Below are 25,872 nucleotides of genomic sequence, written 5' to 3' on the forward strand. Positions count from 1 at the left end.
CCCTTCCAAGACTGAGTGGCTGTGGTTCCCAGCATCCCGATATAGTCAGTTGACTCCATCACTGACTATTGGGGGCGAGTCTTTGGCCTCCACAGAGAGGGCACCTCCTCCTGCACTCCGCTCCTCCATTCATTTCATCTCTCTCAGCTCCTCAGAGAACCAGGGAGCCAGTTGAGAACGGCAATGGGTCAGAGGCCGCAAAGGCACGACACGATCCAGAGCTCCGGTGGCCGCCTTATCCCAGGCGGCCACCAGTTCTTCAGTTGCGCCATGAGCCAGAGCCTCAGGGAATGGCCCAAGCTCCATCAGGAACCTATCTGGGTCCATCAGGCGCCTGAGAGGGAACCACCTGGTCAATTCCATCTCCCTGCGGCGAGGTGTAGCGGTTCAAAAGTCCATGCGAAGGAGAGAGTGATCAGACCATGACAAGGGCTCAATGACTAAATCCCCTATTTCCAGATCACTCTGCCACTGACCAGAGACAAAAATCAGATCCAGAGTGTGTCTCCCCATGTGAGTAGGGCCTTGAACTAGTTGGGTCAGGTCCAAGACCGTCATGGAAGCCAGGAACTCCCAAACCGCCATAGATGTTTCACTGACAGATGGCAAGTTGAAATCCCCCATAACCATAAGCCTCGGGGTATCAACTGCCACCCCAGCTACCACGTCAGGCAGCTCGGGCAGGGCCGCTGCCATGCAGCAGGGAGCCAAGTACGTAATCAGCAGGCCCATCTGCACCCCACGATCCCACTTCACAAGGAGGGACTCACATCCGGCTATCTGAAGTACAGTGGTCTCCCTCGGAAATAGACTTTCTTTAATAATAACTGCCACCCCACCCCCGCCCCTACCCTGAGCTCTTGGCTGATGAAATGCCTGGAAACCTGATGGGCACATTTCAACCAGGGGCACCCCCCCTTCTGTGCCCAACGAGGTCTGCATAATAACCGCCACATCCATTCCCCCCTCCTGAATAAGGTCGTAAATGAGGGGGGGGGGCTTATTTATCACCGATCTGGCATTGCACAACAACAGCCGATGGCCCAGGCCCTGAGAGTCTGATCTACCTGGAGAACGAGAAAAGCCTTGGGGACCAGAGTGCGCAATCGTTCGGAGATAGCGAGTGCGCACTCCCATAACATGATATGGCCCCCTGCTTCCACCATATCTGCCCCTCCCACCCACAGTACAAATCATTTGGCCCTGATCAGATTAAGCTCTAGCCCCCTCCCTGATGTCCAACCCTGCACCCCTAATGCCACTGCCCTCTGCCGGACCTGGCCTTGACCCTTGTGGGTTCTCCCCCCATCCCACTCTGGTCATCCCAGAACCCCTTAAAATTTTAGTTAATAATACATTTAAAAAACCCCTTAATCTTCTCTTTGACGCATGCCATCTCTCGGGGTTCCAAAACCCGTCATCAAGATAGGCCCTCGATAACATGGAGGGCCAAACCTGCGAGAAGGGGGAATCTTGCAGCGCAAGAAGCTTGGACCTTGAGTACATCTAAAACTCTGGGATGATGGTGAAAAATAATGCCAGGGAGTCCACAATGATAGTCCAGAAACGTCCAGGAGACAGGTCAGATTAAACATAACTGGGAGAGCCTCCATTGCCCTCTCACGGCAATGGGCTGGAGTCATAGTGTTCCGACCAACTGGGGGAGGGGACATCCAAGCCACCCTCCCACGGTGGTTGGGCCACTGGAAAAGGTGGAACATCCCACCAGTGGTGAAAATGTAGTACAGAGCTGGCTCCATCAATCCTCCCGTAAACTGCCATTCTCCATACAGCCAGCGAGCAGGATGAAAAACAGAGCCAGGTCCCAAGACTCCGGAATAAGGAGGTCCACATTGTTCACAAAGGCGGGCGTACCAAAAAGGGAAAAGATGGAAATGGGTAGGGCCACCTCCATCGAGCAGGAACCAATAGGGCAAGGGTGACCGTCCTGGGGCCTATAAACCGGCCGAAGGGGGGGGTCATACGAGGCGACAGGGAAGACACCACTCTTTCACCCTCTCGACCCTCCTCATCCACTCCAGATCTTCAACAGCCACTCTATGTCCAGTCTTAGCCTCCAACGATGTTAATGGAGAAGGCCTCGCCACAGGGACTAATCTTCGGGAGTTACCCCGACGGCCCTGTAGCTGTCCAGCAGGCTCCGGGATCTAAATTCCACGATGGAGGGGCCCCCACCATCATATCCCTCATCCGCTGTTAGCGCCCTACTTCCAGACGTCCCACTGGCCAACCATTGCCCCGTCGGCGTCGTCGGCGTCATCATCGCGGGCACCACCAATAGCTACCTCATTGAGTATCTTCACCTCGTAGACGCCCCTCTACCTCCAACCGGGTGTCTACGGCTGCCCACGATGATGCCGCAGCCACCACCGCCGGCATCGCTCCAGCTGTAAATACCGACGGGCCATCTAGCTAGGAAAGCCGGCTAAACAACCGACGGGCTAGTTCGCCATCATAAGCCGCTGACACTGCCCTTCCCGTGGCGACCATGGACCAGCATTTCCTCACAGAGTCGAGGTTCCAGGGAACGTTAGAGAGCGAGAAAGCTCTCTAACCACTGACAATAGGCTCCGCTTGCTGGGGGGGGCGTAGATGGTCAAAACGGCCCCCGGAACCCCCACAAAGGCCAAGTATGACCCCATCTCTCCACAGCGTTTTAGAGCAGGACCGCCATCTTGGACATGCGCAGAGAAGGAAGGCGCATTTTGGTTCATATTTGTATAAAAAGGAGTTTGATATGTCTAAAATAGATGAATATTTGTTAAGACAACAGTTGCATAAACTTTCACAAACTCAGAGACAACTTATGAATGACCCAGTAACTGTCTTTGAAATATCAGAAGCCATTAAAAAAATGAAATCAGGTAAAGCTCCAGGTCCAGATGGCTTTACAAGCCAATATTATAAATGCTTCGAAGATGAACTTCACCTACTAAAGGATATATTGAACGATATATTACAGGGGGGAAAGAACCTCAATTGTGGTTAAGAAGCCAATATTGTGTTGCTACTGAAGATGCTACAAAGATAAAGAATTACAGGCAATCTTATTTTTAAACAAGGACTATAAACTCTTTGCTGCAGTTTTGGCAGAAAGATTAAAAAAGATTTTACAGGCATACATTCATGAAGACCAATCTGGCTTTCTGCCAAAAAGACAGTTAAGGGATAATGAGAGGACTATTTTGAATAATATTAAATATTTACAATATCATAACGAGAAACAGGCAGCTCTAATATTCTTAAATGCAGAGAAGGCAATCTAAATTGGGCTTTTATGTTTAAAGTGCTGGAAGAAATGGACTTTGGAGAAAATTTTATTCCATGAGTCAAAGCTGTTTATATGTCACAGCAAGCAAATATTGTTATCAATGATGATTTAACTAATTCATGTGAAATTCAAAAGAGTACTTGTTTATTTTGGTGTTGGAAGTTTTGAACAGAGATATTAGGCAAGATGAGAAAATAATAGGTATAAGTATCAAGAAAGAAGTTTATAAGCTGAGGGCATTTGCTGATGATTTGGTTATATTCCTGCAAGACCCCAAAAACAATATAGAATATTTGATGAGAAAATTAACGAGTTAGGGGCTTTAGCAGGTTTTAAAATAAACAAACAGAAAACAATGCTGATTAAAAACATGTCCTCTCAAGATTGTGATATATTGATTAAAAAGTCTGGTTTTAGGGTTGAGAAAAAGGTGAAATATTTGGGGGTTATGTTGACAAACACAAAACAGTTTCAAAATAATTATGTGCTTCTCTGGAATGATATTAAAAAGGACTTACAAAGATGGGACAAATTGCATTTATCAATATTGGGTAGAATTTCTGTAATTAAGACGAATGTCTTACCAAAGATGCTTTTTCTGTTTCAGCTATTACAAATACTTGCAACTGATATTCCATTCAAACAATGGCAGAGGCATATTTCCAAGTTTATATGGCAAGGGAAAAAAACCAAGAATTAGATACAAGCTATTGCAAGATGCTAAGGAAAGAGGGTTTGGGTTTACCAGATTTGAAACTGTATTTCAATGCTTGTTGTTTGGTCTGGCTAAAAGAGTCGGTGAATCGCCAAAACAAGAGGCTACTTGATTTAGAAGGTCATTAATTAAGGTTTGGATGGCATGGTTATTTATGATAATGACAAAGTTAAAGTAAATGTTGTTTTTAACAACCATTTTGTTAGACATGCCATTCTAAGAGTATGGAATAAATATAAAACAAAGTTCTCTATGAAGATGCCTCTTTGGGTGTCCCCCCCAGGAAGCCTTCTTCAGAAAAGAAATGGAGTCGAAGGCGGACTGGTGGACTCAGTAAAATATCTTTTAATTTTGGTGATCCCACCCTAAGTCTAAGGAGGAGTTAGAATCAGAAGGTTGTGTCTGCCATTGGTTTACAATTACATACTTACAATTGAAAAAAAGATTTAAATTAGATAAAAAGAGTTATCCGTTTGATTTTGTCAAAAATGAATTGGAAATCTTACTGTGCGGTAGTGATGAACATATTATTGTGAAGGTTTATAAAATGTTATTAAAATTGAATTTGGAAAGTGAACATGTTTGTATGAACATTGTATGATTCAGTGGGCAAGGAATTTTGGATATGTTATGTTTGAACAATGAGAGAATATGTGGATGAAAGGTTTTAAATTTACATTAAATTATAATTTAAAGGATTATAAGGATTAATTTAAAGGAAAATTTCTTTAAGATTATGTATCACTGGTATTTAACACCAGACAAGTTATCCAGAATGTATAAAGGTATTTCAAATGAATGTTTGAAATTGTTGTGACCTAGGCCCAAGTAGTTATTACCAGATACAATCAGTCCTAAACAAACATATTTTATTAGAACAGCTGAGAATTACTTCATTCTCAGCTTAGTCCAAATTAAGTCCAAAACAAATTCTTCATAAACAGTCCTTCGGCCTTATCACCAACTTTTATCTTCTTTGGCACCCTGCCAAAGGCTTTTATTGGCAAAAGTTCAGAAACAAGAGACAAGAAACAAATGTAGCAACGTTACTTTCCTACAAAGATCCCAAGAGCAGTTGCTGCTCTTTTAAGCCTTCTGGGAGGGGCTAATCATCTCCTGGCCTTACTCCCGAGTCGTCCTTTTTGCTTTAGCTGCTCTTGCATTCTGGCAGCTCTTCGCATGCGTGCACTAGGAACAGGCTCCTCCTGTTCCTCTGCCTCTCTGCTATCTGCCTCTGGAGGCTCCGGAATCCGTGCATTGCTCCCAGATGGCCCTGGCCCCATCTCTGCCTCTGACACAGAGCCCTCGTCCGGGCCTTCTCCTGACTCCAGGACTGGCCCATGGTCCTCCCCAGCCTCCTCACTGTCCGACTCCGCTGCTAGCTCTGCAGGCTGCTGGCGGACCATAACAAAAATGTAAATGTAAAGAAGGAATCTTTTACCATTTATAGTGGACATGTGATAAAACAAAGAAATGTTGGAGTAGGATTCATACTCTAATATATAAAATTCTTAAAATGAATATAAAGATAAAACGGACATTGACTTACCTCTGAACGTCCCTTTTCAGTACGCTGCGACTCCAATCCATTGATTGGGGGAAGCCCTCCTCACGTTGCTGGGGAACTGAGTGCAGATTTTCCTTGGCTGACCACGCCCCCTCTGTGTCACTCCCGTCAGTCTGTCCTCACGAAGATACAGGAGGTCCAAGTTCAACAAGAATCTCAAGGAAAACAAAACAGGAACACGGAAGGTAACTCCGGAACAGGAAGCCCAAACAACGGGCGGGTATGGATTGGAGTCGCAGCGTACTGAAAAGGGACATTCAGAGGTAAGTCAACGTCCGTTTTCCAGCACGCTGCTCCTCCAATACATTGATTGGGATATACCCAAGCTATAGATCCTGGGCAGGAGGCTGACTGTTCCCTGAGTCCCGGAATTCCGCCACTTGTTGCAAAACTCTACGGCCAAAGGATGCCTCCGCAGCAGCAAATGAGTCAATCTTGTAGTGTCGAATAAATGTCGAAACCAACGTCCAAGATGCAGCTCGACATATATCAAGAACTGATGCCTGAGTCGTCCAGGCTGCTGATGCCGCCGCACTGCGGGTGGAATGGGCACAAATACCCCCCGGAACGGTCCTGCCCTTGCTATAATATGCCGTCGAGATGCAGGCTTTGATCCAGCGACCTACAGTAGTTGGTGTTACCTTCTTCCCCATAGTGGAAGGGTGGAATGAAACGAGCAAGGCCTCAGTACGACGGAAAGATGCCGTTCTCCTGACGTATCTGCGGAGAGCCCGTCGCACATCTAGAGTATGCCAGTTTTTCTCCCTCGGGTTCCGAGGATCCGGGCAAAAATTTGGATGAATGAGCTCCTGGGCCCGGTGAAACCAGGAGTTCACCTTTGGTGAGAAGGAAGGGTCCAACCTCAACACTACTCTATCCGGATAAAACTGGCAAAGATCACTTCGAACCGACAAGGTGGTCAGTTCAGAAATCCACCTCGTGAAGTTATCGCTATTAGAAATGTAAGTTTGAAAGTTAAGAACTTCAGCGGGATAGAAGCCAGCGGCTCAAAGGGAGGCGAGGTAAGCGCTTGGAGTACTAGAGTTAAGTCCCAAGTCGGGAAACGGTGGACTACCGGTGGTGACATATTAGCAGCACCATGCAAAAAACTCCAGATACGTGGGTTCTGCGTCAATGAACGATGAGGTTCACTCACAAGGACAGTTGCAAGCGCCGCCACCTGGCGCCTCAATGTGGCAGGCTTCAGACCTTTAGCCAAACCATTCTCGAGGAAGTCCAACACATCTGGGATGTCGGCCGAAGTCGGATCCACATGGTGTCCTGAACACCAAATCGAGAAAGCCTTCCAAGAAGCTTGGTATATACGAGTCGTCGAAGGACGTCTGGCCGATTGGATAACTTCAATGGCCAAGTCCGATAGTCGGTCCTTCTTCAGCAGCCGTCTCTCAAGTGCCAGACGGTCAATCGGAGCCACTGGGGCTCTGGATGGACGATGACCCCCTGGCCGAGAGAGACGACATGCTGAGGTATTGTCCATGGTGGAGAGACGGAAAGGCTCAATAGGTCCACGTACCACGGTCTGCGCGGCCAACAAGGAGCCACCAATAAGATTTCTGCCTGTTCTAGCAACACTTTCCGGATTACTTGAGAAATCAAAGGAAGCGGAGGAAATGCGTATAGAAGCCCGTCCGGCCACTGGCACCTCAATGCGTTGCAACCCTCCGCCTCCTGGCACTAGTAGCGGGTGAAATATCTTGGTAGTTGTGCGTTGCTGGGAGTGGCGAACAAATCTACGAGCGGCTTTCCAAAACGCTGAACTATGTCTGGGAAGATGTCTGGATGGAGTTGCCACTCGGCTGGGTCGATGCGTTCCCGGCTGAGCCAGTCCGCTTGCATGTTGGAAATTCCGGAAATATGATCTGCTCTTAGAGATGCTGTGTGACGTTCCGCCCAGGTTAAAAGCAATTCCGACTCGATCACGAGGCTCCGGGACCGAGTGCCTCCCTCTCGGTTCACGTGAGCCTTGGTTGTCATGTTGTCCGTCCGGATCAACACGTGACGGCCCTCCAAGACTGGACGGAAATGCCGGAGAGCAAGGCGAACAGCTCTCAACTCCAGCCAATTGATGCTGTTCGCCTTCTCCGACGGGGACCAACGCCCCTGGACTACGTGATCCAGAAGGTGAGCCCCCCAGCCCACAGGAATGGCATCTGATGTTAAAACCAGTCGGTCGACTTCGAGGAAGACACATCCCCGAAGAAGTGCGGGGGACGTCCACCAGATCAGTGACGACCGAAGTTGAGGTGGAAGCCGAACTGACGACGGAGAAGTGCTGCGATTGGCTTTCTGAAATGGGAGCAGGAACCATTGCAACGGTCTCGTATGTCTGCATGCCCAGGGAACGATATTGATGCAGGACACCATTTTCCCTAAGACCTGGGATAGGCGCCAAATCGGAACCGTCCGGCTGGCCGAAATTTGAGAGACTGATGACTTGATGTCTTTGACGCGATCCGGTGACAGGAAGACCTGGCCTTTGGTTGTATCTATCACCGCCCCCAGATGAAGAATCCTTGTCGTCGGAACCAGATGACTTTTCTTGTGATTTATGGTGAATCCGTGACTCTGAAAGACTCTTAGCACTGTCTCCATGTCGCTCGACGCTTGATGCAGAGAAGATGATAGGACAAGGATGTCGTCTAGGTAACACAGAAGACGAATTGGTAGAGCCCTCAGGGATGCGGCTACCACGGAGACAAGTTTCGTAAAGGTTCTGGGAGCGGAGGAGAGACCAAAGGGCATCGCACAGTATTGATAATGGTGAGAGTTGTATTCGAATCGCAGGTACTTGCGATGCGCCTGGTGGATCGGAACATGTAAATAGGCCTCCCTCAAATCCACCGACTGCAGAAGATCGTTCGGCCGGATACATGTCAGAATCGACGAAAGGGACTGCATCTTGAACCTGCGATACAGGATGTACTTGTTCAAGTGCTTCAGGTTCAAAACACCTCTGTGCCCCCCCGAAGACTTGGGGACCAGGAACAAGATGGAATAGAACCCCTTCGTCCTTTGGGCCTCGGGCACTGGTTCTATGGCCTTGATGGTTAAGAGATGAGTAATCTCCGCCCCCATTAGTTGTCTTTGGTGTAAGACTGGAGATACTGGACAGCGACAAAATCGGCTGGGAGGGACCCCGACGAATTCGAGGCAAAGGCCGAAACGAACGGTGTGTCGGATCCACTCTTCGGCCATTGAAATTTGCCACTGATGATGAAACAGCTGGAGACGACCACCAATGGCATCTGGATGTTGTGAGTCATTTGCCACATTTGTTGGGACGGGGTCCGCCACCTCTGAAAGGACGCTTGGAAGATGGTTGTGAGCGTTGTCGGTCCCGAAAGGACTGCCAATCCTGGAAACGGTCACCGCCGTGACCAAATGGTCGTTGAGTATAGGACCCATTGGAACCCGAATAGGTTCGAAATGTTTGTTGATTACTGTACGGCGTATACCTGCGTTCTGGTCTGCGAAAGGAAGAAGGAAGAACTTTACGTTTTTCTTTATCTTCCACCAAGAGAGGGTCTAAAGCAGCGCCAAACAAGGCCGGAGCTTTAAAGGTTGATGAAGCTAGCTTGCACTTTGACTTCGAATCGGCTTTCCAATTTCGGAGCCAAAACATACGTCTATTAGTAACTGTAGATGCCAAACACTGCGAATTTTGCGGCGTTTAAAGACGCATCCGCCGAGTATTCCGTAGCGGCGACTATCTTGTTAATATCCTGATGTACGCGTTTGTCGGCGGTGGGAAGACGCTCCTGTAGCTGTTTGAGCCAAATCAACGTTGCTCTATTGAAAAAAGATGTCGCTGTTGCAGCTTTTATTGCCCAAGTAGCCGCCTGATGGGCCTTACGAAATCCCATTTCAGTCTTTCTTTCGTCGGCCTTCAAACCGTCCATAGCATCTGCTGACACTACTGAGGACGAAGAAAGGTTGGCCACGGGCGCGTCTACCGTTGGTAAGGCTAGGATATCATCCAACTCTGCCGCCGCGCAATAAAGGCGTTTGTCCAGGTTACTAGGAGCTGTTAAGGAACCTGGCTGGCCGAAGGCACTCTGGATAACATCTGCAAAAAGTGGTGGACAAGGAATAGCGTCCTTCTCCTGCTTAGCCACCTGAAACAAAGCATCGTGTGTGGACAAGGATTGGGCAGTTGTGTCAGAGGGAGGGGCAGTCAATAGTCCAAATTGAGTGGTCACTTTGGCTTTGTGCAAAAGCGATTTAAAAACTGAAGGACGAAACAGTCCAGTAAATGATGGTTTCTCCGGTGGCAGGCCTTCGTCCTCGGAGAATTCTGAGTCCTCCGGACAATCCTCCTCCTGGTCAGACGCCTCCGAGGAGGCATATTCGACCTGAGATAAGTCCTTTGCTTTAGGCTGAGGAAGAAGTTGAGTCAGCGGCTTTGACGAGCTGGGAGCTGTTTGAAGAGCGCCCATGCCTTGTTGTAATCCGGCCACCAAGATTTTGGCCAACGCGTTGGACAACATCGACTGCAAATCTATTTGGCCAGTGTGGTCCTCTGGTCTCAGTCCAGCAGCTGTCGGGGTAATGGTAGCCGATGGATATGGTCTGGAACGCTCCGGTTGGGCCGCTTGATGAACCAAGGATACGTTAGGTAAAGACATAGAAACCCCACGCACCGCTTCTAAATTGGAAGAAGTAGATGGGCGATGGTCAGTAGCCGTAAAAGTCTCCGAGCAAACCGAAGAAGCACTGGAATGGTCCTGGTAAACATCAGACCCTGCAGAGGTTGTGGGACAGGTGTTCTGGTCCCTGGCCTTCTTTGCTTTATCGAACTGTTTTTCAAGCGCCTTGTGACGCTGTAACTCAGATCTATGCCGACTTCCAAGTTGTGCGGCCTGAGATGTTCTGGATGAAGTAATATGTTTGGTTTTGGAGCGCTTCTTCCCCCCTTTGCGTTGGTTTGCCTCAGTAGTCGGAGCAGCATCCTGCTCCATGTCGGATGACAACTCCAAGTCCGCCATTATGATAACCAGCTGCAGGAGTGTCCCCAAGCAGCAAAGGTTAAATCAGCTAGCAATAAACAGTTGTATAAGGGACACCCGGGCCAGCAATCAGATATTCCCACTCGGTGGGGAAAGGTCTTCAAGCCCTGCGTCCAGCTAAACTCCAGGCCTTACAAGTCTGGACTTATATTAGAGCCAGAACAGTCTGTCCCCAATCCGCCATTGCTAACTCACGTTCAAAATGGCGGCCGCGAAAACTCCGTCCTCCAAAATGGCGACCGCAGCGAAGGGAATCAGTTTACAGCCTCCCTGGCCATTTACGAGCTGGGCGCCGACTGACAAAGGGCTGCCGTGGGCTTCCGCTCCGCGGACTTGCTTCTAAGGGTGCTAAGATTAACTTGAGGAAGGCGCCGTCGAAACGCCCGGCACGAAGGACGGCGGCGATCCAAAATGGCGGCCGGCAGCTCCGATCCCTGACGAGACGCAACTTGGGGACGCCTGGACCTCAGAGCCTGTCGGAAGCATGGACAGACGCTCCGGAGCCGCCCAAAACATCGGAGCTGAGGCGCTTGTGGTTATCCCAGCTCGCTAGGAACCCAACGAAGCGCCGGCGGCTAACAGTGGTCGCGGATCCGCCCAGCCGGGTCGGAATCCGGATAGCTGCCTCGCTGATAGATCGAAAGGAAGGAACGAAAGGGCCTGGAGCCCCAGGCACGTTATCACTCCCCCAGCAGCCTCACCAATCCCATGATGCAGCTCCAATCACACAGAAAAGGGATGTAAAATAACAAACTAAAATAAAAAATTAATTAAGGAAGCAGCCAAGGACTTTGAATAAATTTTAAAAGAGCTATGTGAAACACAAGTTCCCTCAGTCACTGAGTGAGAAAGACTGACGGGAGTGACACAGAGGGGACGTGGTCAGCCAAGGAAAATCTGCACTCAGTTCCCCAGCAACGTGAGGAGAGCTTCCCCCAATCAATGGATTGGAGGAGCAGCGTGCTGGAAAACCAGAAACTTTTCTTTTGAGCTTAATGGCAAATGATTTGGAACTTTGATATTATATATGTTAAAGGCAACAAGACTATGCATAAAAATGGAAGGACATTTAAATTCTCACAATGGACAAATGGCTGCAAAAGTTGTTGGAGTTAAAAAAGATGGTTAAATTGATTGTTTTGAAGAAATACAAGAACATAAGTACTTTTGTTTCTACTTGGAAACTGCTTCTGGACTTTGTACTTGAGATAGAAAAAAATGAAACTTTGATTTTGGCTTTTACTGATTAGATAGATCTGTTGTTATAGAAACGACTAGTATTATGTAAAAGTAAAAAGTTGAGGTTCAATGTTACTTCTTATTCTACTGCATCAAAGGGAATCGGAAATCAATGTCTTTTCTTTCTTTTTTCCTTCTTCTCTACACTTTTCTCTTCCCTTTTTCCTCCCCTACTTTTCCTATTGTTTGCTTTTGTATTTTTGTATTTTATATTATAAACCATTAAAAAGGCAAAGATGAGAATTCTATAAAAGGTGATGACTGGAAAACCAAGTTGGATTATAGGCACCACTGGCTGCTAAACCCTTGTTAGTTCCAGAAGAAACTAGGATCAAGACAAGAAATAGAAGCAGTTGAAATCAGAAAATCACCAAAGAAGAAAGTAGGAATGGAGAAGGGACAAAAAGAAACATATCTTCCTCATGTGATGGCTATCATGAAGCTAGAGAAAACTACATCTTACCAGCCCATGAGAGATTGCTAGCTAATATAAATGAACACTTTGGAGGTCTTCTAATCCAACTCTATGTATATTTAATGTTATTCCTTGGATTTAAATGGCGAGGGGATGTATGTATACACACACACAAACACATGACAAAGTCTCAGTTGCAGGAAGCTGCTTGTGCTAAAACTAAATTACAAGAAGGGACCTATTGAACTATATGTTGGATCATTTCCTGTCAACACAAAAGCTCTGATGATGCACTTAATATTAGTTTCAGTTAATATTTCACAAATGCATAATAATTGTGGAATTTTTCTTGGCTTACCATAAGAAAAGGTGTCTGGAAGAGGCACACCGTGACCAGCCAATTCTTGGAATGTCCAGAACTTGTTGACACAATTAAGTATGGCTTGTGGACGGTTCATTAGCCGGCAGCCCATCTTCTCTAGATGACGAAGGACTGTAATATCACTATCACTTTGCACCCATGGTGTTGGTACACGAACCACCACTACTTGCGGGTAAGCAGTGATGAGTTCCCCACTGACCCGAAGACCTGCAAAAAAGAGTAACAAAAACATGCAAATTTGATTAAAAATAGTTAATAAAGAAAAAAGCACTATATTTAATCTAACAGAATGGTATATCCAGTCCCTTTAACTTTTGGAAAATGACACATAGCTGTTACATTATATCATGCCCCATTGCATTAGGTTTTACATGATTTTCACACAAACACCAAAGTCCTGGTGGTCTGCATAAATAACACTATAAATTACGTACTATGTATACTACAGTATAAATCAGCGGTCCCAATCTTTCTAGCACCAGGGATAGTTTTCGGAAGAAACAGTCTTTCACAGACCAGGGGTGGGGGTATGGTTTCGCACGCAACCTAGATCCCTTGCATGCAGTTGAAGCTTCACTTGCTCATCTGCCATTTGCACGACCCAGTTCCTAACAGACCATGGACCAATACTGGTACCAGGGATTGGGGACCCCACAGTATTTATTGCACTTACTCTTGAAAAAACGTAACTTAGAACTGCTCTGTTTTCTTCCAAGCTCAGGGCAACACTTTCAAGTACAGTGTGTTCTTTTCTGAGTTTAGTATCTTTGAAATGGCAATTTTCAATTTCAAACATTTTGAACTTGGAACTATCTGCATAATGATATTTGGGGAATTTTCTGTTGCTCGGTAGTAAATACTCTGTTTTCCCCAAAATAAGATATCCCCTGATAATAAGCCCAATCAGGCTTTTGAGCGCATGGCAATAAGGCCAAGCGTTTATTTCAGGGTTAAAAAATATATAAGACAGGGTCTTATTTTCAGGGAAACACGGTACCTAGCTCCATTGTATCTGAACATGAGCTCCTGACTTTTTATTACTTCTTTTCCTTTTTAAGAAATTGTATTTTGTTGAATTGTGTTGTGCAGTCCTTGGTGTTCTCTAAACTTTACTGTTTGCTTTCATTACCCACCATGTAACATCTTCAGTACTCAACTGAATTTTATTGTATTCTTCAATTGCTGTATTATGATTAAGGAGGTCACACTCACCAGGCCTTTTTTTTTTTTGCCTTTTTTAAGTTTGAATACTAGTTTAATATTTTTATACATTCCCCTTAATATATAAACAATTAAATCTGTGAAGATTATGTGTCAATAGCCTTTCCAATTTCACTGCTTATTTTTGTTTTTACAAAGCTCTACGTGAGGTCAAGAAAGAACATTTTTTTGTCTTGCACAAAATTTAGTTTAAAACTTCCTATTCACTAGCCTTCTTATAAAAAGGAAAGGGTGAAGAAAAGGGAGAATTGTAGCTTTCATTCTTCTTTCATGTACTTCCATGGATTAATATGTTCAGGGTATGTGAAATAAAATAGGAAATCCTATTTCTGATAGTGGTACAAACTTTTTTTTTAAAAAAAAAAACAAGGTAAATAGGAAGTCTTCAAATTTGAGAAGAATTTGAGTTATTTCCACTCAGAAACTTGGCAATTACCTCTATGTAATTGCTTAACAATTAAGGTAGTAGGCTTTAGGTACTTGCTGGATCATTTTGAAGCTGCTGATGTTAAAGAAGAGTCAAGCCATTTTGATTTAGTCAGTATAAGCAAATGGTTCCCCTCTGAACTCACATTAGTTTTTCCCCTGACCTAGAGGGGGGGGGGGACTGGAGGGGATAAACATGTTCTACATGTTCATGGACAGAGCCCCAGGAATACCATCTCCAAGGGGATGTGTGATATTCCATATTCCATATTCCTTCAAGAATTGAAAAAGAAGAAAACTATTTGCCCTTCCTAAAGAATTCTCTAGTTCAGTGGTTCTCAACCTGTGGTTTGCAGATGAGGGCCATGATGTCTTCAAAGGGAATGCGCAAAGGCTTGAAGAAATGGTATGGTTTAAATCTTGAGTTAAGTTTTGGGGGTCTGTGGCCATCATCCATGGCAAAAGGCATTTAAGGGAGGACAGTGAAGAAAAGATTGAGAACCACTGATTTAGTCTGAAGAATAGAGAACTTTGCTCCATTAGATCTCATAGGAGGACATGATCTAGGTTTTCACTGATTACAGAATATCATGTAGTGGGACACAAGAAACATGTTTTGACATACTCTCTTCCTGTTGGAACATGACACCACTCAAGTTTATATTGGCTCTGACCTTGCCAAAGTCTTGGTTATTGTCCAGACAAGGGTTCAGAAAGTTAGTGAAGCCTGCATAGTGATGGATTGGCCTGCATTGGTGATGGATTACCCTTAGCTGCCAATTTTTGTTTTTATTCTATGCTGGAATAACAAAGCATGTTATTCTATATTATTTCTGCATAAAATAAAAACAAAATTTGGCAGACAAGGATAATCCGTCACCCAAAGTAACAAACAAGAACATCTTCTTCTATGATGGGGGCCTTGATAAGGCAAAGGGGCTTGTGTGGGTAAATGAAATTGTGGGTTATGTCATCAGACATGTCCAGAAGAGTCTCCCAAGGAAAACAGGCCATGATAGATTCCCCAGACTAACAGTGATCACATCTGCCAACCCGCATTGGACCAGGGTGGAAGATTATGGTTTATTCCTCCCACATGCCAGTACAACCTCAAAAATGGCCCTCATTCCCGGGAGGCCCTAGGGCAGGGGTGTCAAACTCACATCGTCACAGCAGCATCATGTGATGTATCGTGACTTTTTTCCCCTTTGCTAACCGGGCATGAGCGTGGCCAGTGCATGATGCATCCAGCCCGCAGGCCGCAAGTTTGACAGCCCTGCCCTAGGGCAACTACACATGGCAGCGGGAAGACCGTGCCAAAGACAGAGGGTGCTAAAAATCACCAGGTTAAATCAAGCTCCCTTTGATATATAATTTTTTTTTAATTAATATATTCTATACACTAATACACAAATAAAATATACAATCCTGCCACCATGGTATAATATGATTACATTGTCCATAAGTATAAAATCATTCCTTTATACATACATATTTGCCATCATATATATACATCATCATATGTCTATTCTATCCCACCTTTTCTGGACCCAATCGTACCATACTTTCCAACTGTTATAAAATTCTGAATCTTTTTTACCATTGATCAATCTAGTTAGTCTATCTGATTCCGCACACTCATTAATTTTATATATTATTTTCAAATCTATCGGTAAGTATTGATTTTTCCACTCCTGCGCATACGCTAATCTTGCTGCAGTGATAATGTGAATCAACAAGAACCATATATCTGACTTAACATTCAAAGGTTTTGCCCCCAATAGGAAAATCTCTGGTCTTAATTCCAAATTAATCTCTGTAATTTCCAAAATCCATTGCCGTATTTTTTTCCAATATTTAACCGCCTGCGGGCAGGTCCACCATTGGTGAAAATAGGTTCCATTGCTGTAACCACACTTCCAACAGCAGGCAGATGTCCCGGGAAACATTTTAGCTAATCTCGCCGGGGGGAGATGCCACCGGTAGACCATTTTATATATGTTTTCTTTATATGAGGAGGCCATGGTTAATTTCATATTTTTCAACCAAATCTGTTCCCATTGCTGGAAGTCAAGGGGGTATCCAAAATTTCGCCCCCATGCTATCATACAATCCTTCACTACATCCTGTCCTATCTGCAGAGACAATAAATATGCATAACATTTAGATAATATCCCTTTCCCTCCTCCTAATAAGATCTTATCCAATTCTTGTCTTTTACGGTAGATTCCTTCACTATGTAAATCTTTTTTATACCTGGAGTGCACTTGCGAATAAGACCACCAGTCTATCTTATATCCTTGAAGAGTTAATACTTCTCGTGACTTCGGATTACCCTGAACATCCAAGAAACCTTCATACGTCAAGGTTTTCTCCCCTTTATACAATGTCGGGTAAACCTGAGCTTCCTGCGCCGAAATCCAACATGGAACTTTTGTATATACTCTTCTTCTAACCTTTTCCCAAGTGTACCCAAGCGTCCTACGTAAATAGTGGTCATCAAAGTGTCTAGGACGGCCGGATGCTCCCGGCCATAGAAAATAGTGCCAGCCATGTTGAAGACCGGCTCCCTCAAATGTCAAGTCGTCTCTTTTGTAGGACCATCCATTCTTTCACCCAAATCAGGTTCGCTGCTTGGTGATAGAGCTCCCAATTTGGGAGTCCAAATCCTCCTCTATTTTTGGGTTCTTGTAACATTTTAAGTCTAATCCGCGGCCTCTTTCCCTGCCAGATAAATTTAGATATACTCCTATCCAAATTTGTAAAAAACTCTTTATTCAACCTTACCGGGGCTGTTTGGAATAGAAATAACCATTTGGGTAACACGCACATCTTAATGGTTGCCACCCTTCCCAAAATTGATAGCTGGAGATTTTTCCATCTTTCTAAGTCTCTGAGCATCTGGCTGTAAAGAGGAAGATAGTTATCCTCCTTTATGGAGGAACATCTGGCGGTCAACCATATACCCAGATACTTAATTTTATTTGTTATTCTTAAGCCCATTAACTGCTCCAGCTGTTGCCTTTGCATCTGAGTCATATTTTTCACTAGGATTTTAGTTTTTTCTTCATTCATCTTTAACCCCGCTACCTTCCCATACTCTCTAATCAAGCATAATAATTTCAGGCCCGAGTCCAGTGGTTGATCCAAGATAAATACAAGATCGTCTGCATAAGCCTGAACTTTAACTTCCTCCTGCCTAATCTTCATTCCTCTTACTTCCGTGTTTCCTCTCACTTCTCTAAGCAAGGGCTCTAAAGTTAATACAAATAGCAATGGGGAAAGGGGACATCCCTGTCTTGTACCTCTACGAATTTGAATTCTCTCCGTCTCCTCTCCATCTATGAGAACTCTTGCAGTCTGCTCCCGGTAGATAGCTCGAATTGCCCGAATAAAATTCCCACCAAACTCCATATATTCCAATTGAGAAATCATAAATTCCCAACTGATTCTGTCAAACGCCTTTTGGGCGTCAACAAAAATTAGGGCTAATTGTTTATCTGGGCGATTTTCGAAAAATTCTAATGTATTCATGATAATTCTAAGATTATCTCGTAGATATCTATTAGGAAGGAAGCCGTTTTGGTCTGAGTGAATGAATTGGTTAAGGAAGCAGCTAAGCCTAGCTGCAAGAACCCCCGCAAATATCTTATAATCGGAGTTTAGTAATGATATTGGCCTATAGTTCTTAATAAGAGATAGATCAGTTCCTTCTTTTGGGATAATAGAAATATAAGCCTCAGTCCAAGATACTGGAACCTGAGCCTCTTTCATAACCGCATTGAATAAATCCGTCATGTGTCTTCCTATCACGTCAAACACTATTTTGTATAATTCAACTGGAAGGCCATCTCTACCCGGGGTTTTGCCATTCGCCTGTGCTTTCATAACTGTTTCTACTTCCTCCATCGTAAATTCTGCATTAAGAATTTCCTTCATCGTTTCCGAGACTTTAGGCAAGTCTGTCTTTTCCAAATATTTCCGAATTTCACAGATATTTTCCTCTCCTTTCTGATAAAGCTGTGTGAAAAAATCCTGAGCTACCATTCTCTTGCCTTCCTTAGTACAATGGAAATTCCCAATTACATCTTTCAGCCCTTCTATTCTCCGTTGTTCCTGCTCCTTTCTAAGCCGGTAAGCCAACCATTTTCCTGTTTTATTCGCCCTTTCAAAAAAAATTTGTTTAGTTCACTTTAGTTTATTTGCTAATTCCTCTTGATCTAATAATTTAATCTGGTGTTGCCAGTACTCCCTTTCCTCTATCAATGTTGTCTGGGTTAATCCATTTTGCATCCTTTCTTCCACCCGTTGTAATTTATTCAAGAGGTTGTCTCGGTGTTTCCTACCCGCCCTACGTTTGTCAATCATATATTTGATTAACCATCCCCTCATCACTGCCTTAACCGTATCCCATGTATTGTATATTGAAGTATCCTCTTTCTTATTTTCCTGGAAAAAAAGATATAACTCCTTCTTAAATTTACTCATGAATTCTTCATCTTTCAGGATACCTATATTCATTCTCCATCTACTCTTCCTACAATGTGGGATCTTCCAAGTTACCATTAGCGGGTTATGATCCGCCCACTGATTGGGCCCTATTTCCACTTCTGAGACCAGCCCCCTCAACTCAAGAGACATCCATATCATATCTATTCGGGTCCACGAGTGGTGTCTGGGAGAGAAATAAGTATATTGATTTTTATTGGGATTTCTCAACCTCCATATATCCTGTAATCCAAATTCCTCCCTTAAATCATTACATATTTTTGGTAATGTTCTCTTAATATCCTTTAACCTTCCTTGTATGTTTCCCGGGACATAATCCTGCATTCTATCCGTTACAGCATTGAAATCCCCCACTAGACAGACATGTTCATATTCCAGTTCCCCCAATTTAACATATAAGTTTTGATAAAAAGTCCTCTGATTATCATTAGGGGCATAAATACAAACCAATAAAGACTTCCACTGGGCAATTTCTATTTCGAGCATGAGAACCCGGCCTTCCTGGTCAGCAAAAACCTGTTGGGATTTCAAATGATGTCGTACATATACCACTATCCCTCTTTTTTTTTGACCTGCTAATGAGGTATAAGTTTTACCCAACGCCCGGCATTCTAACAAATGGTTTTGATCTTTTTTTATATGAGTCTCCTGCATACAGACAATATCATACTTAGCCTTTCTTAATTTATTCAAAATCCTACTACGTTTATTAGGAGCATTTAAACCGTTAATATTTACAGATATCAAACGCACTAATTCCCCCATTTTCTTTTCTCACCTAAGTTTTTACTTTCCCGCTGTTATAGCCTTCTTAACTGTTTGTCTTGTCTCCCTCTGAGGTGCTGTTAATTCCTCGGCTTTTCGTATTCCCCCACCCTTCTTTCCCGCCTTTCCTTCTCTCCTCTCCTCTACCTCTTCTTCCTCTTGCGATTCCTCCAAACTTCTACTTTCCCCTTCTCCTTCAACATCTAATTCTGACAAATTAAATTGTTGTTCCATGAATTCTCTTGCTTCTTGAAGACTCCGAATCCTCACCTTCTTATCCCTCCATGTCATCAATAAACCTTCAGGCAATAACCAACGATACGAAATTGCATTTTTCCTCAGGAAAGTCGTCAAAAATTGATATCTGCGTCTCTGTTCCCTTACCCGACGTGGGATTTGTTTCAAAACTATTATCGGTTGGCCTTTATATGTAATAGTTTGATCCCTTGTTCGTTTATAAAATTCTTCACACAAAGCTTTCTTGTTAAAACGAACATGAATTTCCCGAGGAAGATTGTTCCTTTTTGCGTAACTAGTGAATACTCTAAAGGCCTCATCAATATCCCGTTGGATCATGAGTCTATCTGCTTCCAAAGTTTCTGCAACTATTTCTCCTACAATGTCATCCAGTTTTTCCCCTTTCTCTTCCGCCACATTCTGTATTCTAAGGAAAAAAGAAGATCGCTCCATTTCCAGAAAAACTATTTCTTCTTCTAATTCTCTATTTATGGTTATTTGTCTCTTCTCCCAACTATCCATCCGTCCTTCGCATTTCTCCGTTTTCTTCTCTATCTCCTTCATTTTTTCCTCTTGTTGTATTAATGTCTGTCGTATATCTCCCAGTTCACTTCGCATCTGTTTAATTTCTTCTTTAACCCCTCTCATTTCCGCTTTCACATCTGCTCCCAAGTCCTCAAAGTTCTTAGATGTCGACTCCTGGTTTTTAGCCATTGATTCCTGGATGGCTTGTAACATATTTTGAAGAGCCTGCATAGAGGGCGTATTCCCCGTCGCCGACATATCTTCCGATGTTCTTCTAGAAGCTAAATACGTCGAATTTGGGGTTACAGCGGTAGGCAGAGAGATAATTTTCTTATTTGTTGTGGTAATAGTTGAAGATGTAGACATAACTGAAAACAACCACTGTTCCTCTACTCTTTGTTGAATAAATATATCAATCAAGTCTTTTAAATCAAATAAGTTAATCCATCAGCTCTTGATATATCCAAATTAGTCTATTTTCAATGTTTACTATGAGGCAGTGTATATATATCTTTTTCCCACCTCCTTTCCTTTCCTTTCTTTTCCTTTCCTTTAGTTGTAATATCCCAATCCACCACTAGGTGGCAGTACAAGACCAACCAAGGGCAGTCTCCGTCTTCAGCAGTGGGGAAAGAAGAAAAAAAAAATCTCAAGTCAAGATGTGGCAAAAGGCTCGTCTCTTCTGATAATGTGACAAAGAGAGAAGTAAAAGAGAAAATCTCACTACGTCTCCAACAAGATCAGTCAATTATTCCTCATCCAACAGACAATATATTCAAATAAAAAAAGGGAGAAGATGAAGTTTTGATAATATCAAAGTTCAAAGGGAGATCAATAACTGCTTCTGAGGGGGAAATAACAGCTAGCAGCAAGAAGTTTACAAGACAGCCATTTCTCCATTTCAGCCGCTCCCCCAGTAAATGGCAAATCTTATACGTTTCTTAGGCAGGAGGTTCAGTCAGCTCTGAGCTAACTTAGTAAAGTAGAATTCTTATACCACGCTGGCGGGCTCCCCTCTCCAGTTGGTATAGTCACGATTTCGGGGCGATCCCACGCCGCCCTCTTTCTGCGCTGGTATCCTGAGAAGAAATCTGCCGGCATGCGGGAAAGCCACCTCCTCGCATGCCCCGATACCTCCCCTTCTTCGCAAGCCTCTCCACGGCTCACGATGGCGCAGGAACAACCGCCAGACACAGAAAAGGGAGAACTAGGATAAGCAGCTACACAATTCCTAGTCCTCCATTTAGCATGACGCAACCGGAAGCCAAGCTCCCTTTGGACTTGAAAGAGGAAATGCCAGATATCTTAGTGGAGGAAGTATCAAGTGGCATAAAATCAATAAAAAATGGCAAAGCTTCAGGAAATGACTATTACAGTTGAAATGCTGAAAGCTGGTGGTCAGTTTACACAAGATACAAATATAGCAAAACTATACTCGAGATGCCTCAGAGAAGAAAAAATACCCAACGCATGGAAACATGCTAAAGCAATTTTTAGAGAAAGGGCCCAAGTTGATTTAAAGAACTATTACCCATTATCTTTCAGTCATCTACAAGGTTTTCACCAAGATAATAGCAAAAAGACTATTGAGAACATTAAATGATGTACAGACAAAGGAGCAGGCATGGTTCAGGAGTGGCTACAGCACAATGGATCACATATGATCGGCAAGCTAAGCATAATTTTCCAGAACAATCTCACCCTATGCCTGAAAAGTTTTCGATCAGTGTGTGCTACCTATTCTTAACATATGCCAGTGAAACATGGACATTAACCTCACAATTGATACTAAAGCTAAAAGTGGTGCAAAGAGCCATGGAAAGATACATGCTCGGCATTACTAGATAAGATAAAAAATCTGCACATGGATTACAGAACAAACAAAAAGTATATGATATCATCAAGAGAGTAAAAGAATTGAAATGGAAATGGGAGGGTCACATAGCAAAAACTGATGTCAGGTGCACTAAGACAGTCATAGATTGGATCCCACTTGATAAAAGTATCCACGAAAAGGACCTAAAACAAGATGGAGCAATGACATCAGCAAGTATTGCAGGCCCAATTGGCAAAAGAAAGCTCAGGACTATATTACTTGGAAACATGCGGAAGAAGCCTTCATCCTGCAGTGGATTAGACAATTGCTAATATCATGATGATGAACATAGAATATAGAGTTGGAGGGGACCTTGGAGGTCTTCTAGCAGGAGATGCTATACCAGTGTTGGCGAACCTTTTCAGCACCGAGTGCCAAAAAGCGAACGTGTGTGCCAGAAACTGGAAGAGCTGCCCAGTGCACATTCGCACGCCGAGCAGCTGCTCTTCCGGTTTCCAGCGTGCGTGAAGACCAACTGGCCAGCACGCCAGAACATGGAAGAGCAACGGGCGATGGCTTGCATGCCCGGAGAGATGGCTCTGCGTACCACTTCTGGCACACATGCCATCATGGCCCTATACCATTCTGGACAAATGGCTGTCCAACCTCTTCTTGAAAAGGAGGAACACTCACAACTCCAGGATTAATTCTTCTCACTGTTAGGAAATTTCTCTTTAATTCTAGTTTGGATCTTTCTTTGATAATCTTCTGTTATTTCTTGTCCCCCTTCCCTCAGGTGCTTTGAAGAATAGGCTGACCCCCCTCTTCTCTGTAACAGGTTATTCTCTGTGCTGGTTATTACCTACAAAGCCCTTCATGGCCTAGGCCCGGGATATTTGTCAGACCCACTGCAGCCAGCGACAATTCCCAATCGCCTGGTGCGTTCCCACAGACAGGGCCTCCTCAGGGTGCCGTCGGCCAGACAGTGTTGGCTGGCGACCCCCAGGGGGAGAGCTTTCTCTGTGGGTGCACCCACCCTCTGGAACCAACTTCCTTTGGAGCTCCGGATGGCCCCTGACCTTCGCTCGTTCCACCGTGATTTGAAGACCTGGTTGTTCCGCAGCCTGGACTGATGAGGGGTTTCTTAATGAATTTTAAATTGTTTTAAATTGGAATTTTAATTTTATATTGTCTTTTAATGAGGAACTGTGCATCTTTACCGTTGTGAGCTGCCCTGAGTCCTTGGAGATAGGGAGATAGGGCAGCATATAAATTGCATTATAAAATAAATAAATAAATAAACAGCTCTTCAAATATTGGAATTTTATACCACTATAAAATGGTATTCTCACTTCACATGATCTTAATACTTTCTTTATATTGATGCAATGTAAGGCTGTACTGACTTTTTGGCAGCTGCAGTACACTGCTGGCTCATACTTAAATGGCAGTCCACTAGACACCAAATCTCTCTGTGACTACTGTTGAGCCGGATACGTATCTGTCATATGTTTTTTTCCTGCCTAAATGTAAGTCCTTACTTTTCTCACTACTGAATTGCATTTTGCTGGATAGGGCTCAGTGCTCAAGTCTGTCAAGATTCTTCTGACGCTTACATCTATCTTCTAAAGGGTTGGCTATTCTCCCCCCTCCCCAAATCTTGGTATCATCTGCAAATTTGATGAGTTCCTCTTCTATCCCATTATCTAGATCATTTATGAAGATTTGAAGAGTACTGGGTCAAACCAGAAGTTTGAGGTATACTTCTGTCCATGTAGATCTGGCCCCATTGAGTGCAGATGGTTAGCCAGATGCAAGCTCATCTGGTGGTGATGATGTTTATCCCACATTTTTCTAAATATTTTGTAGCTTATTATTTATACTGTTGTTTTAAAAATTCTGTTTTCTGCCTAGTGTCATCTTGGTGAGTTTTAAAAATTTGAAGAAATTAAATTAGGCATTTTTCTCCTGTTTTCTGTAAAAGTAAAAATTCATATTCCTTTGAAAAATAAAAGAAGATTAACAATCTCTCTTTTTAAATGTATATTTTGTGAGATAGTCAATATATTGCAGCAGTCCTGTTGCTAACAGGGCAATTCTGGGAAGCTCTTTCCTTGGTATCCTAACAACTGAACATGTCTTAGCAAAGGAGGTGATAAGATTCAAGCACTTTAGCAAGAAGCCTAATTCCTAATTTCTCCAGTTCTCAACATATCCAATATACATTTCAAAGTTCACCCTATAGTAAAGATAAAAGGCTATAATTATACACAGTTTATACCGTAATTCTTTCTGCTCTGCCTATCTAGACATTTTTCCATATCGATGCTTAAAAAACACAAAAACCAAACCAATTCATTGATTGTCCTTTTAATCCTGATTTTTCAAAATGTTACAGAAAGAACATTACTGTAAAAGGCAGATTTTGCTACAAGTTCACTTCATTAGCTGTAAAGCAAGCATTACTGCATTGCTGCTAAGTTGTGCTTAGCTGTTTATTGCAGAGTTGCACTAATTTCAAGGAAAGTTTAACTTAAAGCCACACCAAACCAAACAAGAATCTTTATACTGTAGCTAAACTAGAAGGCTATTATCCTATACATACTAAAGGAGATTCTAATTTGGCATGCAAATAATTTGATACTGTCAATGTGGCTAGTTATCCACCATATGTACAAATGCAAACACAGCACTGCAAGTATGGCCATTACCGTATTTTTCGGAGTATAAGACGCTCCGGACTATAAGACACACCTACCTTTTTTGGGAAGGAAAACAAGAAAAAAAAATCTCCCTCTGCCTCCCAGCAATTTGCCTCCTTGCAGCAAACAGCAACAGCCTGTTTCAGTTTCATCACAGCCTGATTAGCACAAGAAAAAAAAATCTGCCCTGCCTCCCAGCAATTTGCCTCCTTGCAGCAAACAGACCGTTTCAATTTCAGCTTCAGCACAGCCTGATTAGCACATGCAACGGGTTGTCGGTTGGATCGGCCTCCCGAAGATCAGCTGTTTCAGGCTGCAGGGATTGCCATTGCCTATTGCCGCCTCCGTGCGCCCCATTTTCTGGGGTGCCAGCAGATGGGCGGGGCTACATTCGGTGTATAAGACGCACCCAAATTTTCACCCTTTTATGGGGGGAAAAGTGTGTTTTATACTCCGAAAAATACGGTATGTAGATAAGGACCTTGTGAGGGCAGAAAGGAAGATTTTGCACCACAGCCACACTCCCAGTAGAAAAAATAATTTTCTACTGGGAGAACTGGAAGAGGCTCTCCTCTTCAGCATTTTATTTTTAGAATTATGACTGAAATGCTTTTTAAGACGTTTTAACATTATGCTAGCTGAACTACTATGAACAATTGGTTTCCAAAAACCAAAAGTACACATATAGACTGGGTGAAACCAGGCTTAATACAGTAACTGTGAGAGGGATCTTGGAGTCTCAGTGGACAACCAATTAAATATGAGCCAACAGTGTGCGGCATAAATATTAAGAAGTATTCTATATCTAACCATCATCTGTTGCCCTTTTTAGTATTTCAACTCTTATTGACTTTTGGACAACTCTGCCCTGCTCCTCTCTTAGGATTTTCTAAAATATCAACAAATTCATTAGGATAGTTAAAGTTCAATTAGACTTTAATGTCATTATATATTTTAAAGAGCTAGTATAATTTGAAATTGGGATAGTTGTTAAACATAGGAGTAAGCCATATTACTGTATTATCTTAAATAGC

General features: G+C 43.6%; 1 protein-coding gene and 1 pseudogene across 13 annotated transcripts in view; both read right to left on the minus strand.

The window, feature by feature from the left end:
• RIMKLB (ribosomal modification protein rimK like family member B) overlaps nt 1–25,872 on the minus strand; it is a 95,944-nt gene that overhangs the window by 39,851 nt on the left and 30,221 nt on the right. For all 12 annotated transcript variants that reach the window (XM_087888435.1, XM_087888431.1, XM_087888432.1 and 9 more), the window contains exon 4: nt 12,614–12,844. In XM_087888435.1, coding sequence (XP_087744561.1) covers nt 12,614–12,844 — 231 coding nt within the window. The remainder of the gene's footprint in view (nt 1–12,613; nt 12,845–25,872) is intronic.
• Nucleotides 189–2,180, minus strand: LOC148115245 (uncharacterized; annotated as a pseudogene). Its single transcript, XR_015731916.1, has one exon. The product of XR_015731916.1 is annotated as an uncharacterized LOC148115245 (transcript).

This window comes from Pantherophis guttatus, chromosome 2 (genome assembly GCF_059756535.1).
Source record: "Pantherophis guttatus breed Tessera chromosome 2, ASM5975653v1, whole genome shotgun sequence".
Taxonomy (NCBI): Eukaryota; Metazoa; Chordata; class Lepidosauria; order Squamata; family Colubridae; genus Pantherophis; species Pantherophis guttatus.